Here is a 17,575-nt window from a genome sequence, read left to right on the forward strand (position 1 = left end):
ACTGTGTTCAAAATTTAAGTTGGCATTGTTTTTCTTCGATTATTGTGGAATATTACCGGAACGTCGTGGGATGTTTGTGTAACGCTATCTGCCAAACGAGGCCCAAATTGTGACAAGACAACTCTTGGCTCTTGCACCACGACACTGCACTTCTTCTTCGTGACCAATTTGCCCCATATACTCTAATCATATCGATCAATCATCATCATACGTTGGCATAAGTGCACGGGATGGCTTAGCAGGCGGTGGAATTAGTTTGGAAGAATAAATAAAAAATATGAAAAAAAACATGTAACTGCAATGCTACTTAATTTTTTGAACACAGTATGTACGGATAAATAATTTATATAAGAACATGCCTTTGCAGGCAACCTCCAAACCGCGCACTAGAGCACAAACGCATCGGAATAATGCAGGCAGAATGTTTCGAAGCAAGCTTTTTTCATTAGCACTCGAAAAAACGATCTTAATATAAAAAAGAAACTAACTATTTTTAATAAAGATAAATGTAAATGTGTATACATACGATTACATTACATTAATGCAAGAGAATTCTTGAATCGTACATTCTTCCTAAAATGAATTAAGTTCTTTAGCAAAAGTAAGTAGAAATAAGTAGACAAAAGCCAGCAAAACGACTCGTTAGCTAAGGAAGAGCCTGGGAGTTCAATCCGTTCCTCCTTTCCTTCCCGTTTGATGTAACAATTTGATTATCATCATAATCATCACTTTCTCGCGAGTTCCATTCGTGTTTTTCTCTTCTTCCCCTCTTTCTGTAGTTCATTTAAAAGTTATAGAAAAAATATCTATCTAGCTTTCCTTAGTTGCTATTATTGCTTATCAGAAAAACGAACAAAAAAAAAGTTGAGCGAGAAAAAGAGAGTCATTCCGTTCCGAGGCAAACGAGTGTGAGAGAAGAGAACAAAGCTTCACTCCATTGCGATGAATCACTCAGTTACATAAAATAACCGTATTTCAAACGGCGGTTCCAGGTTGGGTTTTTAAATATTCATTCGTTTTGGTCGTTTTACGTAAAACAAGAAAGATAAAAGCAGTAAAAAGTGTTCTTCTCATCATGCTGGATGAGTGGATAGGATAGGATAGAGTTCAGACTTCTTTTAGTACGAATCCGATTCGTAATACTTTTTCCCTGCTTTAAGATGTGAATCTCAACCGAGTTGAAGCTTATCGTGCGCCACGCTTTGCCGGTTAAACAAACATGGCCCTTCCGCGGTGGGGAATAAAAAAATGGTTCAACAGCTCAATGAGAAGCCTCGAAGGTAACACCATTCTTGTAGTTGCTACGCCGATTCCGTTGCTTTACAAAGCGTGCATCGAGGTTTATGCTGCCTTCGCTGTAGTCCTCGTCCTGGTCGTCGTCGTTGTCGTCGTTGTCGTCATCGTCGTCATCGTCGTCGGCCATGCCTTCGGAGCAGGAGGATGACTGAGGTGTCATTGAGCGTCGTCGTCGTCGCTTACGTTTTGAACCGTTCTTGCCGTGCTGCTGCTGTTGCTTTCGACTCTGCGGTTCCTGCTTAAGCTTCAGCGGAGCCTCCTCCACGGTGTCATCCGACTTGCCGATCCCGGCCGCAACTCCAACGCGTCGAGTCTTGCCGCTACCACCGTCGCCGCCTTCACCCTTCTCCACCTTGGCCGCCATCCGGCGCATCTTCTTCTGCTGGCAGTGAAAGATGTGCTTCGAGATGGCGCTCTTGTTCTTAAAGGGACGTCCACAAAAGTCGCACACCACCTCGATACCGTCCAGTTCGTGTAACCGAGCGTGCTTGGAGTAGTTGCTCGGATCGGTAAACGCCTTCCCGCACACCTCGCACTGGTATGGCCGTACGCCCATGTGGCGGTACGTATGCGCCCGGTACTGGTCCTTCCGGGCGAACACTTTCCCGCAAACTTCGCACGTAATGCCCTCGAAACCGGGCTGCTGCTTCAGGTGCATCGTCTTGTGACGCTTCAGATCGTACGAGCGCTCAAAGTCCTTGCCGCACTGGTCGCAAGCGTGCGGCTTCGGCAGGGCCACGTCCGCGTTGTGGCGGCGCACGTGCTTGTAGAGGTCCCCGGACGAGATGAACGCGAACGTGCAGTTGGGGAACGGGCACTTGAACGGCCGGTGCCCGGTGTGGATGCGTACGTGGCGCGTCAGGTCACCCGTCTGCACGAACGTGCGGCCACAGTGTTCGCAGGAGCGCCGCTTAATCGCGGCATGTACCGTCGACAGGTGCTCTTTGATGGCGGGAATGTCCGTGAACTGACCATCGCAGATGGTACACTTGAAGAGCATCGAACCACCACCAGCGGTAGCGGCCGTGTCTGGTTCTAGTACGATCACTTTCGCCTCCTCGAATGGAGACAGCTTTTCCGGATCTCCCTCGTACGGATCGTACGGTTCGTAGCGTTCCTGTTTCGTTTGCGGCTTCGTTTCCAATGGCGAGGCCGAATCGCCGTCGGCAGCCATTAAAGAATTCTGCTGGGAAGCTTCTACCGCTACGTTCGACTCTGGCATAGCGTCGTCGTCTTGTCGCAGGTTACCGAATTGAGTTCTCGGTTGCTGCTGCTGCTCTACCTTGATCTCCTTTTTACAGACACCATTCTGCTGAACCGTGGTCGATTGCTTTTTACTCGAACTCGCCACCACCACCTCTACTGCCATTCGCTTTCCACTTCCTCCTTCTTCACTCGAGATCATCGATTTACTTCGTTTACGCGACGATGAAGGTGCCAAGGGGGAGAGTACTTCCTTTTTGGATACCTTAGTCCCCCGGTGGTGTTCGGACATTTTATCCTTCGATGAGGCACTGTCGTCTGCCTTCGCAGCTTCGGCTTCCGTTGCGCCATTTATCTCACTGCCGCTGGGGACCACTTCCGCACCGCTTGCTTGTGTTACTTCTGACGTTGAAACCTCTCCACCCATTCCACTCGCTACCAACGACGATAATAGCTGTACGGTTTGGCTTAGATCCAGCTCGTGCGCGTTCATCAAATGCTTCCGGTACCAAGCCTCCGTTTTGAACGACATATCACACTTACAGCATTGAATCTCATCCCCGAAGGAAAGTGCAACCGATTGGGCAACTTCAGCGGCTTCGGCCGCTTCCTTCGCTTTGGCCGATGGCTTCCGGGCCGTCCGTACCGCGCGCTTTTTCAACCCTTTGAGCGGCTGTTGCTCGTCGTCGTCATCCTCCTCCTCTTCCTCATCCCCCAATAACTCTTCATTTTTACGATCCCGAGTCCCGTGCTGTGCCAACGGTGGTTTCGGCACCAACGAACCCGAACGACGCTTTTTCCCGTTTTCGCTTGTTTCCTTCTCCTTACTGGTTGGGATCTTTTCACGATCTTCCTCACTGATCGCGCTCATGCTGGACTTTGGACGACCACGGGTTGGATGCTTCTTTGCCGTCGTCATCGAATCGCTTACCGACTCGATACCGCTGTCACAACCGGGAGATGATTCTTTCACCGCCTCTTTCTCAACAGCAGAGCTGGTCTCCAGCTGCTCTCCAACGTTGACGACAACAATCGCCGAGCGCTCTTCCAGGACGGATTCGGTTTCCTCTCCTCCACTGCTCGTTACTACTCCACCCGTGCCCTTGGCCTTCAGCGACGCCGGCGATCGCACTTTAATCTCCTTCGGTACGTTCGTCGCTTTACCTCCTTTGCCGTTCGAAAGACTTTTACCCTCAACATCACCACCATCACCGATTGTGGTTTCTTCATTCGCTTCAGTCTTCTTTTGAGTCTGCTCCTCGCTGACGATGGTAGCTGCTGCTGCTGCTGCTGCATCCTCTACGTTTCGGGTTCGTTTGCTCTTCGGCTTGAACAGTGCCGACACGGATATGTAGGATTTTGCCGACGACGGTGCACCATTTGATGCCGCAGTTTTGCCGGATACTGCTTCCGGAGAGGGAGATATTTTCGGCACCTTCGGCGGACGTCCACGGCCGCGTTTAGGAGGTGGAGGTGGTATTTCCAGATGTGTAGCTAAAACGACAGTACGGCACGTTAATCAATTAATCATCGACGAGAAATCATCAATGTGGTAAGCGTAGTAGTCACAATAAAATAGAGTAGCTAAGCCTTTCCAATAAGATGTTTTTATAACTCGGTAAACAGATCACAGATGGCAGAGAAATTAAATAAACTACACAACAAAAGCCGGTACACAGTAGGCCAAACCAGAAACAAATTCCATTAACTTTGTGCGGAGTAATTATTTAAGAAAAATACAAATGAGGGAATGTTTTTTACACTGTTATTTTGATGCAGCATCCAAATACGAGTTTGGGGACCCAAGAACTCAACAAAAAAGTGAGTACACAGCACAATATTTGAGGATACAAAAATTTAATTGTGACCGTGTTAATTGATTCATCTGTGGTTGATTACAAATTGACCAGCATTGTTTGATTCCAAAATAGTCCGGAAAGAAGCTTCTTTGTAGAAGAAATCGAATTTCATCTGATTGCGCTGAGATGAAACAAAAAGCTGCTATTATGTTACGGTTTTATTGAGCATGTACCAAAATGCAGAACCTTGAGTGGTTTAGCAATGGAAGTACAAGAGCCGCGCTGAATACTTTGCAAGAATCGGCCGTTTGATTTATCAACAGTCCTATTCAGTGTTAATTTAGAAGTTGCAAAATCTACTCAAATTCCAACGAGGATTTTATTCCATTATGGCGGGCTCGTGATAGCCGAGCTGTACCTCCGGTAGAATATCGGCCCATCGGCATGACCGAAGACGGTCGTTACGCCAAGTAGAAGAAGAAAAGTTTTCTTTTTTTTAAATCGTTTTTTTATTGCTGTACTTAGTTTTGAAAGTCCTACTCTGAAAGATAGGTTAAATTCACGGAGACGTATTTCAGAAAAATAACAGCAAGACTATAATCATGAATGGAAAATGTTCCACATACAGTAATTATAATTTCAATTATGTCAACCAAACAAGTGCCCGGGTCTACTGTACATAAAACAGTAAAAAAGATTAATATTAACTTACTTTATTTGTTTGGTGTGCAAATCGAAAATTTTCGTTTAATACCAAAATTTTGTTTATACCACATTTAACTAGCAATCGTGCATTATTGATAGCGCAACCAATTATTTTTGGTGTGCCTACCCAATGAAATATTTAAAAAAAATCAATATATTTTGGAAACGACGACCAATGGAGCAGCATGGTTGTTCACTCATGGGGCGAAGAAAACCGCTTCATCCGAACATTGCAGGGACTTACGGTAATTCGATGGAAAGCGAACAACAAACCGTTCCGTGCCGTAGCATAATCTCGCTGGACAATATATTGTACGAAAAAAAGTTTTATTTAAAGTCTCCAAACATGACGGCACACATCAGCGGCAACCGAGTGGGCACCACCACTCCGGTACAAGCCACCAGGCAGCTCCATCGCACACATACATGTAGCTCAATGCTCGGCTGCTGCCTGCGACTGGCATTGTATGATGACGAGATGACGCGTAAAAGGGAAACGAACCGTTCCAAGGGCATTGCGGTGCTACGGTGGTGTGGGTAAGCAGCTTGTGTACACCGCCATCTGAAGCAAGTTTGGCGGATGTGGCGTAGAGAACGTAAAAATGACAAAGAACAGAACAGAGTCATACACGAGCCAACAAAGCCGGCAACGCTGTTATGCGGCTTGGTTTAGGAAATCATTCAAGACGAAACAAACCTGATGCATTCGTTCGACAGAAAGAGAGAGAAGGAGAGTATGTGGGCAATATAGATGGAACCATTGTTTATGCTTGATGAAATTATTTTCCAACAAAATTACTAACCCGTAACATTAGATGATGGTGACGCATCGGGCAATACTTCCGCCGCGGCGACCTGCTGAAGCGCTTTGTGTTCAACTGTTGCTGCTGGTGCTGCTGGTTCCGTTCCAACTACCGACTGGATATCATCGGCAGGATCATGGTCCGCTGCGTTCAAGTTCGCCGCCGCCGCCGTTACTACCTGCTGTTCGATTAGTTCTTGTTGTACGACATTAGTGGAACTTGCTTGATCCTTTGCTAATTTCATCAGCTCAGTAGATATTATTACCGCCGCTGTCGTACTGATATCCTCCTCCAGCAGCGTTTGGGTTGCGCTGGTATTGGTTATAACGCCGGCGACTGTCGTAATAGCAGCGTCGCACGATGCGCCGCCATTACTCGTAGGAACAGAACCGACCGCTGCGGTTGAGGAATCTTCCGCAACGGCTGCCACGTTAACCAGCAATGGTTTCTCTTCTACCAGCATCGTCGTCTCCTGCAGCAGATCGCTGTTGGCCTCGTTCGAGAGAGCGTGGTTCGCATCGTCGACACGTTCGGGTGCCGCGTCCGGCTCTTGCTTGATTGTCGTGAGGATATGCGGTGGCGGTGGTGCTGATACCGGAACTGGGACCGCTGCTGTTGCTGTCGCAGTTGCGGCGGTCACAGCCGGTGGTTGATGCTTGGAAGCCGGTGCTGCCGCTACCGCTATCGGCTGCGGTGGTGAACGGAGCACTGACACGCGATTAATGGCGTTAGCGGATCTATTATTATCGTCCCTAAGCGAGGCAACCGGCACAACAGTAAGATGGGCGCCAGAGATTGGAGGAACTGCCGGAGCCGGTGTGTTATACGGAACAACCAAAGATGCCCGCTTTGAGCCTATGTTGGCGTTGTTCGTGGGAGCAATAGTGGATGTGACTGCTCGGGCGAAATTCAACATCGGTGCCTGCTTGATGCATAGCGATTGCTGAGACTGAGCAGGCTTCATCGTTGCCGGTAACGAAGATGAGGACAGCGATTCCTTCTGTCGCGGAGGAATTTGTTGATATTGTTGTTGTTGTATTTGCTGCTGTTGCTGTTGGTGTTGTTGTTGCTGTTGCTGCTGCTGCAGCAGCTGCTGATTCGGTTGTTGTTGCAGCTGTTGCATTTGCATCTGTTGCCGCTGTAAAAGCACCGCCTGCTGATGCGTTAAAACCGACTGGCGCTTGTTGGCTGACGACGACGGTTTGCTTTGACGGTGAGTGGATTGCACCACCGGTGGAACAGGTTGCTGCTGCACACTCACCGTCAGCTGCAGCTCGGTTAATTGTTGCTGCCGCTGCTGGTGGCGCAGTTGAGATTCTTTCAGCTTCTGCACATGCTGCAGTAGGCTTTGCTCTTTCAGCTTGAGCTGCTGCTGCTGCTTTAAAGCTCGCTGTTGCTGCTGTAGCTGCATCATTTTAGCTCTTTCCAGCTGCTGTTGCTTCTCGATCTGCTGCTGGTATTGTTGTTGTTGCTGCCGTATATGCTCATGCAGCTTTTGCTGCCTTTTCTGCTGCAGCTGCTCTTGTAGTAACTGTTGTTGTTGTTGTTGTTGTTGCTGCTGTTGCCGCTGCTGCTGCTGCTCTTGTAGTTGCTGTTGTTTCTGTTGCTGCTTGAGGAACATTGGCAAGGATTGGCTCTTCGCCCGGCCACCGACTGGCTCGAGCGTGACGATCGCCCGTTCCTCCTGGTACCGTTCGCGTGCTCGTACACCCTCACCACTTCCTCGGATGGTCACATTTTCTTCTTTCGCTCCATTTCGGCCACCATCTTTGCCTAGGCTCGGAGGGTTGCTGGCAACTGCTTGTTGAGATGCGTTAACGCTACCACCACCACCATCCCCCTTGTCGACTATTTCGACCGGACCAACGTACAACGTTTGCACCCCATCGTCAAACTGAATCGTTATTTCGCTCAAATCGTCTTCCACCTCGTCCGGAAGGCAGCTGGGAGCTGGAGGTACCGACGGTAGGATCGGGGACTTGTGTACCGCGGCCGACTGAGGTGCATGCCTATTGGCGGCCGGGTGACGTGCAACGTTGTTTGTCGATGTTTTATCATAATAACCATAGCCACCGGTTGGAACGCCAGCCGAAAGTCTTTGATGTGGGTGGTGCGTATGACGATGATGAGTTTGTGGGGCCGCATTTTTAGGTGCCGCGGCCGTCGCGGGCGTTCTCCAGTTTAGAGTGGCCATATCGCGGATCCGACGACACGCTCAACTACACGCGACGTTTGGAGAACCGTACGTTGGACGGAATAAATAACAACCGATGATTTCGGCGTCGTCTTTTACTTTTGTCTTAGATTCCCGTTAATAAAATGTCAACTATTAAATAAAAATGCAGCTATTTCGTCTTTGGCCCGGCCGTCTAACAAGTATCGCATTTCCAAGTGCGAAAGCAGCCCACGCACAACGATGGCGGCGTGCGTATGGTCATGAACGCTATTATTCGTTTTGTTTATCTCGCGGCGCGCTGCAGCCTGCGTTCGTGGGTGTGTATGTGTTTGTGCGAAGCAGAAAGAATCGCGCACGACGCGCACCACACCAGCCTACTTTTGCAACATTACTACTTCGCAGTAAAAGCCCACGACGACGCGACTGGGCGAGGTAAAATAGGAATGGGATGTCGAAAGAACCACAAAGAGACTGGATTTTATGTTGCCGCTTCTGCTACACCGCTAGCTTCTATGCTTCGCCCGCCTGGAGCCTGCAGTTCCCGTTGTTATGATCGGAACGAGTTGTTTCAAACCGATCATTCGTTCTTCTCCCATGCGATGGGAGTCTCTTTTCTGCAACCCTTTTTTCAGGCGGTCTTTGCGGTCGTGAGGGTTTCTTTCGTACGAGGGAAAAAACCACCAACAGCCGACGAAGACGACCACGAAGGCAACGGTCTCTCTTTCTTTGTCGTTCTTTCTATGCTCGAACGCGCACCTCTTGGTTGCTTTCTTTGAACCGTGTCTTTCGTGGAGGTGCACACCCCTACACTTCACGGGGTGTTACTGCCTTTCTTCTTTTCCACCGGAGACTGAACTGGTATCACACTCGTAAACGACGCGCGCTACTACAATTTTCGTTGGTCTTGTCGGGACACTTTTCTTCAGGCACGCGACTGACGCGCGCCGCACACAAGAAGCAACGGCAATATTTCATCAGCCAATTTTTTAGCAGTTGTTTCAACTTCGACGTCTTCCGATCACAGTTTTACCCGCCTGCCGATGCCATACGTAAACGAAAACATGTTTCATAAAATTGAGGCTCTCACATTCAAAACAGGCTACGCCGCACAGTGCGGGAACAAAAATGTCGGAATGTGTATGTGTGTGTATGTATGTGCGGATTGACTTTTTAGGATGGTTGTTTTTCCTTTTCTTTGCTTTTTTTTCATGTCACGTCGAACAATACATTTCCACCTTATTTCAACACACTTAACGGTTTACCCGGAAAAACGCTCATTTCAACTAGCTAAAATGATGTGGCGACTATTCGTCATACTGCGATTCGCATTGGAAGTGGGCAATAAATGAATAAAAAAAAACACACAGCGTCAAGCGGAATGTGTCACATTTTGGATTATTTTGGACGCACGCTGGGCATGCGAGCCCAGCTCACTACGAAATCCATAATTCCTTCTGGCATACAGTTGGGCCGAACCCGCACTTTTGACACCACGCATCAACTAAACGGAACGGAATGTGTTGGCGAGCGGAAAACTAAAGGGCGAAACGGAAACTAAAACGGAAAACGCGTCACGCGAAAAGAAACACACGACGCACTACGGCACGGCGTCAGAGCATTCGTACGACTGAAGCTGCTAGCAGCGAAAGAAAAGCAACAGGTTTGTGAGCGTTTCGAGTTTCGTCCGAAGTTTCGCGTCATGCGAGAAAGAGAGCTAGTACTAGCTAAGTGTCACACACGCACACCAACGTAAGATGGCGGCTAGTAAATGCCGTTATTTTATGCTATTTACCTGCAATGTGGACTTTGCTTGCAAGATCTAAAACGTTGAGCAAGCAAAAATTTTCACCAAAATGGGAAATAAATTCAAATGCTTTCTTCGCTTGCGGCCTATTTGGTCGTGTTATTTGGCTGGTGAAAGTGAGATGGCATGCGTCGATGTGAAAGCTATACCACGAAGCAGCAATTTAACGCGAGAGAAAGCATATGACACAGCCGTGTGAGTGAGTGGGACGACTTTATTTTCGCTTGTCCAGAAGCGTCACATTTTGACAGCAGCCAAACTGGCGAAAATTTAAGCAAACTCGGAGCGAAACCACTTGCAGATTCATTTAAAAATACCGTTACGCTTTACCATTAATTTAATGAACTCGTTTTAACGCTCTTTGTTGCATTTGTTTGACTTATGACGATTGAATAAATAGAATAATAAAATAAAAAATATTCTTCGTATATTAAATCATTCAATTGGCAATGCAATCGCTAAACGGTCTTGGCATGAGATCCTCATAAATTATAAAATCTTTTGTTTTTATACATCATCCAAATTTATCGTGTAGCATAAACAAGGATATTGTAATTATATTGACGTGTCGTTTTCGGTGCTCGTCGACAATTTTAATAAATCAACTTTTACTATATAACCCGAACTAAAATCAACTTTTATTATGTAATTTTTGCAAAATTCTTTATGACCTCAATAAAAGTAATAGAACATGATCAAAGATCCTACCCTTGTGGCAAGATTTACTTTCCTTACACATTTTCAATGTATGTATCATGTTTTCTTGCGCATATTTTCCCGCTTCGGTTCGGTAACAAAAAAAGAGTGATAACAGCAGGGAAGTAATAGGACAAAAACAAATTTATTTTAAAGAAACTATAGGCACTACAAAGACGATATAAAAGCACATAAAGTAAAGCAGTTTTGATTGCTAGTTATATTGTTTAAAAAAGAAGACGAATGGAAGTTTAAACTAAGAGAAACTAAAATAGCAAACATAACTAAAGTGCATGCGCTCTTGGCCTTAACTTTAAATTGAACATTCGAAGGTGTAAGTACTCTTTGGTGAACCAAAACGTAACCTTATGGTGATTTATTGCGAAAGTGTCTGGAAAACGGCCAAAACGCCCGGAATGAACTTCAATTGTTCGCTCGCTTTCATTCAATTTTGTATATGTTTTTTTATTTGGTCAACATTGTATGATCGGACAATGAGTCTAGAAGAATTTGTTTGTTTACACAAATTTACACCTTCCTGTTAATATTGTCTATACGAATAGACCGGACTAAATTCTACGCACCCTTACATAAAGAAAAGAAATTTAATGTTTAAAAATGGAGAAATCCCTTTGATTCTCAAACAGACGTGAAGTTAATTTTTAGTTCCATTTCACTCAAAATTTGACTCGACCTTTATGATCGACAGATCGTTGAGAAACGATTCGGCCTCCTCGTCCCTTAATTCTGGCTGCAGCTTGAGATCAGCAAGCGAAGATGCTGAGCTACGTCCTCCGAGTCGCAATGATGACGAAGAACCAACTAGTCGCCCTTGTTCCGACAACAGACGCTCCGGATGAAATTCGTCCCCGTCGTTAGGGTGGTGGGACGATCGTGGCTCTCGATCAACCAGCATTTCCTGGTCATGCTCATCCTCCATATGCTGCCGGTACTGGGTACGATCGCTGAAAATCTGGGAACACTCTTGACACTGGATGAGCTGCACCTTCCGGTTTGGATCGTCGGTCGGCTTTCGGTGGGACTTCAGGTGAATGTTCAGTTGCTTCAGTTCGAGAAATTTCGCCGAACAGATACGGCACTTGAAAATTATGGATCCGTGCCCGCCAGGTTGCACGTTCTGCGACGAATGTATTAGCTGATGCTTCTGCAATGTACCGCGGTACCCGAATCGGTAATGGCAAACTTTACATGCGTACGGTTTCGATTTGTCGTGATTTTTTCGCATGTGCATCGACAAGTAGCACTTGTAGGAAAACGTCTTGTGACACAGCTCGCACCGAAGGGGGGTCAATTTATCCCCCTGGGATCCATTGTCGGCTCCGGGTTGCATGTTGCTGCTATCATTTTCGTGATCGAGGGATTCTGAGTCTCCAGTATCTAAAAACAGAAAAAAGCACGTTGTGTTTAATGGGCGCATTAAAATAAAATTTTGTACGAATCTGTAATTAGATAAAATTAATCATGAAATAAAACAAATAAGAAACAAATCCAATCGATCGTAAAAATCTTTCATATCGGCTGAATAGAATAAAAACATTACTAATACTAAAGATTTCTTTGCAGACGACTAGCGCTTGCGCTACAAAATATTAGAGATACTTTTTGTAATAAACCTAAAAAAATACGGTATGCATTGCAGAAGCACACAGCAAAGATGGGAACATTATGCATCACACATACATGCGCATTGTTTAAAGTACCGTATGTAACAAAACATCGTATGCAGCCCTGTTTTCTAATCGATTTATCGTAATGGAACTATAATAAAAAAATTACATGTTTCATCAAATTTTAACAGATCCACAATTTTAAAAATTGTTTGAGTAACTGATCTTTTAAACTAACCTACTTTTAACGTATCCATCGATCAGAATAACTTCAATCACATTGTTAAATTATTTTTCAAATATTATATTTTTTTGAATATGTATGTGTATATACACATTCAAACACATGCAATTAATTTGCTGGATTGTATGTCTGATTTTATATATTATTACGTCTATTGTTATCATATAATACTTTAGGCAACATATTGAACAAAAACTTTCGAAACATCCAAATTTATGATTTTAATATGTTTAGCATTGAACTTATCAAGCAAAACGAAACTGTAAAAGTTGACGCTTCGTAAAAATCTAAATTTATATGACCCAAATTTAAGCGCAATATGAAACAGTACAATCGAACAACATGAGGTTCGAAAAAACAAAATATCTAGAAGTAACAATCAATACAAGAATAAACAACTGGCGTACGGGTCAGCCACTTCTCGTAGAAAGGTTTTCTGCACGTCGCAGATGCCAAAGTCAGCAATAAAACATGTGTGCATTACTTGTTACATTTGCTAACTTGCCATAGACCATTCGTGATCGGCAGGAAATGGTGGTGAAAAGGAGAAGGGAAAGGAAAATGAAACAAAACATTTGCTAAAGATACGCTGGGAAGGGCCATGAAGACGAAATAAGAAACAAAAACTTATCGGTATGTTCTACGAGAAGGAATACACACAACTGCGAGTGAAACTGGTTTTAAGTTACTACTGGCATGTACAAAAAGGGCCAAGGGATAGAATTGTGGTGCCATGTGGTCAAATTGATGGAATCGAAATATGTCCACACCAGCATAATGGCACATTTGAGAAGCAGAAACAAAAAGGTAAAAACTAATAGGCAATTCTATTGCTCGTGCCGCACTGCTGGGGCAGCACACGGTTACGGTCATGTAAATATTGAAAAGCAAAACTAAATTTCAGAAAATAAAATACAATTTTACTGCTATAAAGCATACAAAACCATACAGCACACTTATGCAGAAGAGAACACACAAGCAAAGCATTTTATCTACTGCTAGCCCATTTTTTTTCACTCGCGCTGGTAGTTGTTGCAATAGCACGTCAACGCACCGCTTACTGGGGAAGATAACGTGCACAAACATCTTCCAACGATTGAAAAACGAGTTGGCAATGATGAGGTTTGCAACAGAAAAACACGATGCTCCGATATGTATTACATGTAATATGGATAAATTGAATCAAACAATTATTGAGTGGAATGTGTTAAGTTACTCCAAGTTTCTCATTTTCCTTCAACTATAAATGGGCAGTTTAGTGCTATTCTTAACATTTATGTTCATGTTAAACAACTGACAAATGCAATAAAAGATAAAAGAATGAAGAACACGTAAACCATCAAACATGTGGAGAGAAATTTGTAATACATAGTAGAAAAACGTGACTAATATCGATTACTAAAAGAATCCAGTGAAGATATTACAATTGAAGGATTCTACATTGAATTACTTCAATTCAAGCTTCAATTAGAAAACAATTGGCATAACGAACCAGTGAGTTACAATATTAAAAGTAATGCTGCAACTTTACTGCAATAGAACATACTTCGTATGTGTCTCTATCATGCAATGATGCTGATCGACAATTACGACTGCAGTGCTGTTATAATATTTAACAAATACTCACATTCCATCGATGTTTCCGTTGACGACTTGCTGCTTTGTTTAACGGAACCGTTCAAGAGTCGCACATTCAAGCCGGGTTTTGCTGTCAGCCGTGGTAAGAATGGCTTCATGGATCTGCCAGGAACCTTGTTTCCGCCAACATTCCCACGCCCCATCTTGGGCGATACAATGTCGACGTTCAGTTTGGGGTGCGCGTCCTTCTGGTGCTTTTTTAGCAGCTCCCGTTTGTCGAACTCCTTCTCGCAGATAATGCACATGAACGCAATGTCACTCTTGGGTGCTTCCTCCTGTTGCGGGATCACTGCAGAAGGGCCCGCCGACGTTGTATCGGAATTGTTGTTCACACTCGTAGCACTGTTGTTGTTGGTATTGCTGCTATTTGTTGTGGTACCGGCTTTGGCGACCGGTACTAACCCAAGTACGAACGGTTCCAGAACGTGGTTGGACTTATCGACAATCTCGGGTGAGAGTGGCGGAAGGGGCGGCACGTTCAGTTTCATCTGCTGCTGAAGCTCTTGTTTTACCAGCTTCTCGAGATCGAGCCGCTTTTCCTTTTCCTTCTCGGCCGCCAGTAGCTCGTGCATCTTCATGTGTGTATTTAGCACGGTTTCGCGCTCGAACGATTTGTTGCAGATGATGCACGTGTAGTCGGTCTTCTCGCGATCGTCGGACCGCTGGCCGCCGCTGCTCGGCATTTGATACACCTGATGGACCTTCTTCATGTGCATTGTGCGTGCCCGTTTGCCCGGGAACATTTCTTCGCACCGATCACACCCATACCACCCGCTGGTGGTGTCCGGTCCGGGAGATTCCCCGGTCGACGGTGACTTTGATTCGTGCACTTTGGCGTGCTGGGTCAACTGCGGTCTAGTTGCGAACCGGTACAGGCACACGTCGCACTTGAATGGACGATTATGTGCGACATGTACGTTCTTGTGGCGCTTGAAACGCACATTCGAGTTAAAAACCTTTCGACAGATCGGACACGTATACGTTACCTCGCCGTTACTGCCGTGCGGTGACTTTATGACATCTCCTTGCTTGATCTGACCAACGCCGTGCGTCATGATATTATGCCGAACCAACCGATGGTGGCTAGTCAGAGTGCAGAAGCACACTTCGCACTTGAACGGTTTGGCCGGATTGTGCTTCTGGATAATATGCATGCGGCACTGGCTCTTGTAGGCAAATTCTTGCTTGCACAGGCCGCACACGTGATTGTTCGTGGTCGTATCTAATTCATAGTGCTCCTCAAAGAATGCTTCCAATGACTCCTGATTCGGATCGTCCTTCGATTCGTCTACTCCACCAGCGAACGACTGGTCGGTTCGATCCTCTGCGTCACCTTCTATCGTTGTATCTACCGCAGCATCATCAAGGGTGTCCGTAGTCTCGTTGATTTTACTTTCACTCAAAGAGTCTTCAAACGCATCGTCGGGTATTTCTTTCTTTACGCGGTCCAAATTGATCTTTTTCCCTGTCTGCTCCAACTGTTGATTGTCAACCATGCTACTGAACGGTCTTTTCAAACTTGTTGTTACTACCTCTGACGGCAACGGCCCGTCGTTTCCCGTTCTCTCATCCTGCACGTCGAGTACGCCTTGTCTTAGCTGATCATCACTCGCCAGGGTTGTCTCGTACAGATCGTACGCTGACAGCAGCTTCCACTTGCAGTTGCGGCAGATCTGCTCCGGTAGGCCCGGAACCTTTTCGCGCTCATTCAATGGCCGACAGACGGATAGCAGCATCGCGTACAGCGTCTTCTGATCGTACTCCGGCACGGTACTGTGAATGGAAATCATGTGCTGGCGGGTGGACAAACAAACCCGACAGATCACAACCATCCCTGTTGTCGTAGCTGCTGCTACTGCTGCTACTGCTGCTGGACGATCCAACTCCAGTGCTGGTTCCTCCGGGAGGTCCATTTCTAGCACTACAATTGTCAGCTGGTAAACAATAACAACGCAAAAACAGCGCAAAAACGGAGGAAACAAAAAACAGGCAGGAAAACACTAATCCTATGCAGAACACGGAACTCCGGATCTAGCTACAGACCTATGATACGGGGAACAATATTGGGAGTTCGTTGTCAGCACAGCCTTGATAGTTGAACCGTCTTTTTTTCGCTATATTATTCCGTCCGTCAAGTAGACGATGAGTTTGGCTACTACGAGCACCAGCGCGTTGTCACGCAGTGCGCAAACAAATCCCATGGAAAACGCACACACACACACTGATAAAGTGATGCCTGCGAAAGATTGCCCGGTTGACGCCAAATGACAGCTCACCCTGATTTCCAAAAATCTTTTCCCGATTGACAGCAATTTAATTTTTTTGCTGCTATCATGTAGTTCTAGCAAGAGTCCTAGCAATCTGCCATGGAAAAACTTGCTGTAACTACATGACAGCTGTAAAAATTTGATTTTTTGTCAACCGGGTTTACTTCTTCCATACTTTACGCAATGATCCCCATACTTTACGCAACAGGGAACCAAGTCTCACAAGCCCTTAACGGGCAGGCATGACCAACAGGTCGTTACGCCAAGAAGAAGAAGAAGAAGAAGAAGGTAAGAAAAAAGTAACAAACGTATGAAAATGATGGAAATCTAGGTGTTTCAAATCAGTAATATCCAAACTTCATTTACTTTTGGGAATGGACTGGAAAATGCCAAGTTACTCGGGCTCCACACTACAGCGCGACGTCGCCTGACAGGCGCTGAACTCCATGCAAAAAAAAATCTAGCGCGACTCACGCGACATCGCGCAAGGTTTTTTTTATAAGGAGTTCAGCTCCTGCCAGGCGACGTCGCGCTGTAGTGTGGACTCCGAGGTAGTGTGGACCCCGAGTTAGAGAATGCGTTGAATGATAGCTGGATTGCAGACGCTAAAAAGAATAGGATCGTTCTGGGACGGCACGTTCACTGCAGGGGCCGGCTATTTACACTACACAAAGTCGGGAAACATCATGATCACAAACATCCGATGTCTTGAAAGTTGAAAGAAAGGAAATGTTTTGATTTCTCCGCAGCATCCTGCGGGTAGAAGAAAATATCACATTAATAAAATATACCATATGAACACACCCATACGTGAACTACTCTCACTCACACCACCAAGCAAACCAATGCGAAGGTGTGTGGCAATACATGTGGCGATCCGTCAAAAATGCAATTGCTGCTAAATTGCTGGTATTCTTGCTGCAACTACATAACAGCCGCAAAAAAAAAGAATTTCTGTCAGCCGGGTGTGCTTACGTTTACAACACTCGGTTTACCGTTTCAAATGAGATTCAATCTCATTTTGCTTCGAAAGCTCGATTTGCAACAGATGGACCATGTGGGAGTTTGAGGTTAATAAAACGATAGCTGAAAACTAGTTGGGGTTGCTTTTCTGAACGTATTCTATCCCCAAGGTAATGTGTTTTTTATTAAAAGCAAATCAATGGCTTGAATGATGGACACTTCACCACCAAACAAGAATGCCTAACACATTTTCTTAAAGTGGAACATGAAAATCATGTCGAGTACATTTCGCCTGCGGAAAATTTCGCCCCATCTGTTCGCAGCTTTTCGCCGCAATTAAAATGAAAAAAAAA

At 45.5% G+C, this 17,575-nt stretch overlaps 2 protein-coding genes across 2 annotated transcripts; both read right to left on the bottom strand.

The window, feature by feature from the left end:
* Positions 1-397: 397 nt before the first annotated feature.
* LOC131285504 (uncharacterized) lies at positions 398-9,324 on the bottom strand. The gene is made up of 3 exons (XM_058314361.1): positions 6,879-9,324; positions 5,807-6,806; positions 398-3,993 (listed from the first exon to the last, which is right to left on the bottom strand). The coding sequence occupies exons 1-3, from the start codon at positions 7,998-8,000 to the stop codon at positions 1,262-1,264; spliced, it is 4,854 nt and encodes a 1,617-aa protein (XP_058170344.1). The 5' UTR covers positions 8,001-9,324; the 3' UTR covers positions 398-1,261.
* A 1,326-nt stretch (positions 9,325-10,650) lies between these two features.
* On the bottom strand, positions 10,651-15,849 carry LOC131289023 (zinc finger protein 808-like). The gene is made up of 2 exons (XM_058318216.1): positions 13,982-15,849; positions 10,651-11,880 (listed from the first exon to the last, which is right to left on the bottom strand). The coding sequence occupies exons 1-2, from the start codon at positions 15,822-15,824 to the stop codon at positions 11,156-11,158; spliced, it is 2,568 nt and encodes an 855-aa protein (XP_058174199.1). The 5' UTR covers positions 15,825-15,849; the 3' UTR covers positions 10,651-11,155.
* Positions 15,850-17,575: the final 1,726 nt, after the last annotated feature.

Source organism: Anopheles ziemanni, chromosome 3, assembly GCF_943734765.1.
Source record: "Anopheles ziemanni chromosome 3, idAnoZiCoDA_A2_x.2, whole genome shotgun sequence".
Classification (NCBI taxonomy): Eukaryota; Metazoa; Arthropoda; class Insecta; order Diptera; family Culicidae; genus Anopheles; species Anopheles ziemanni.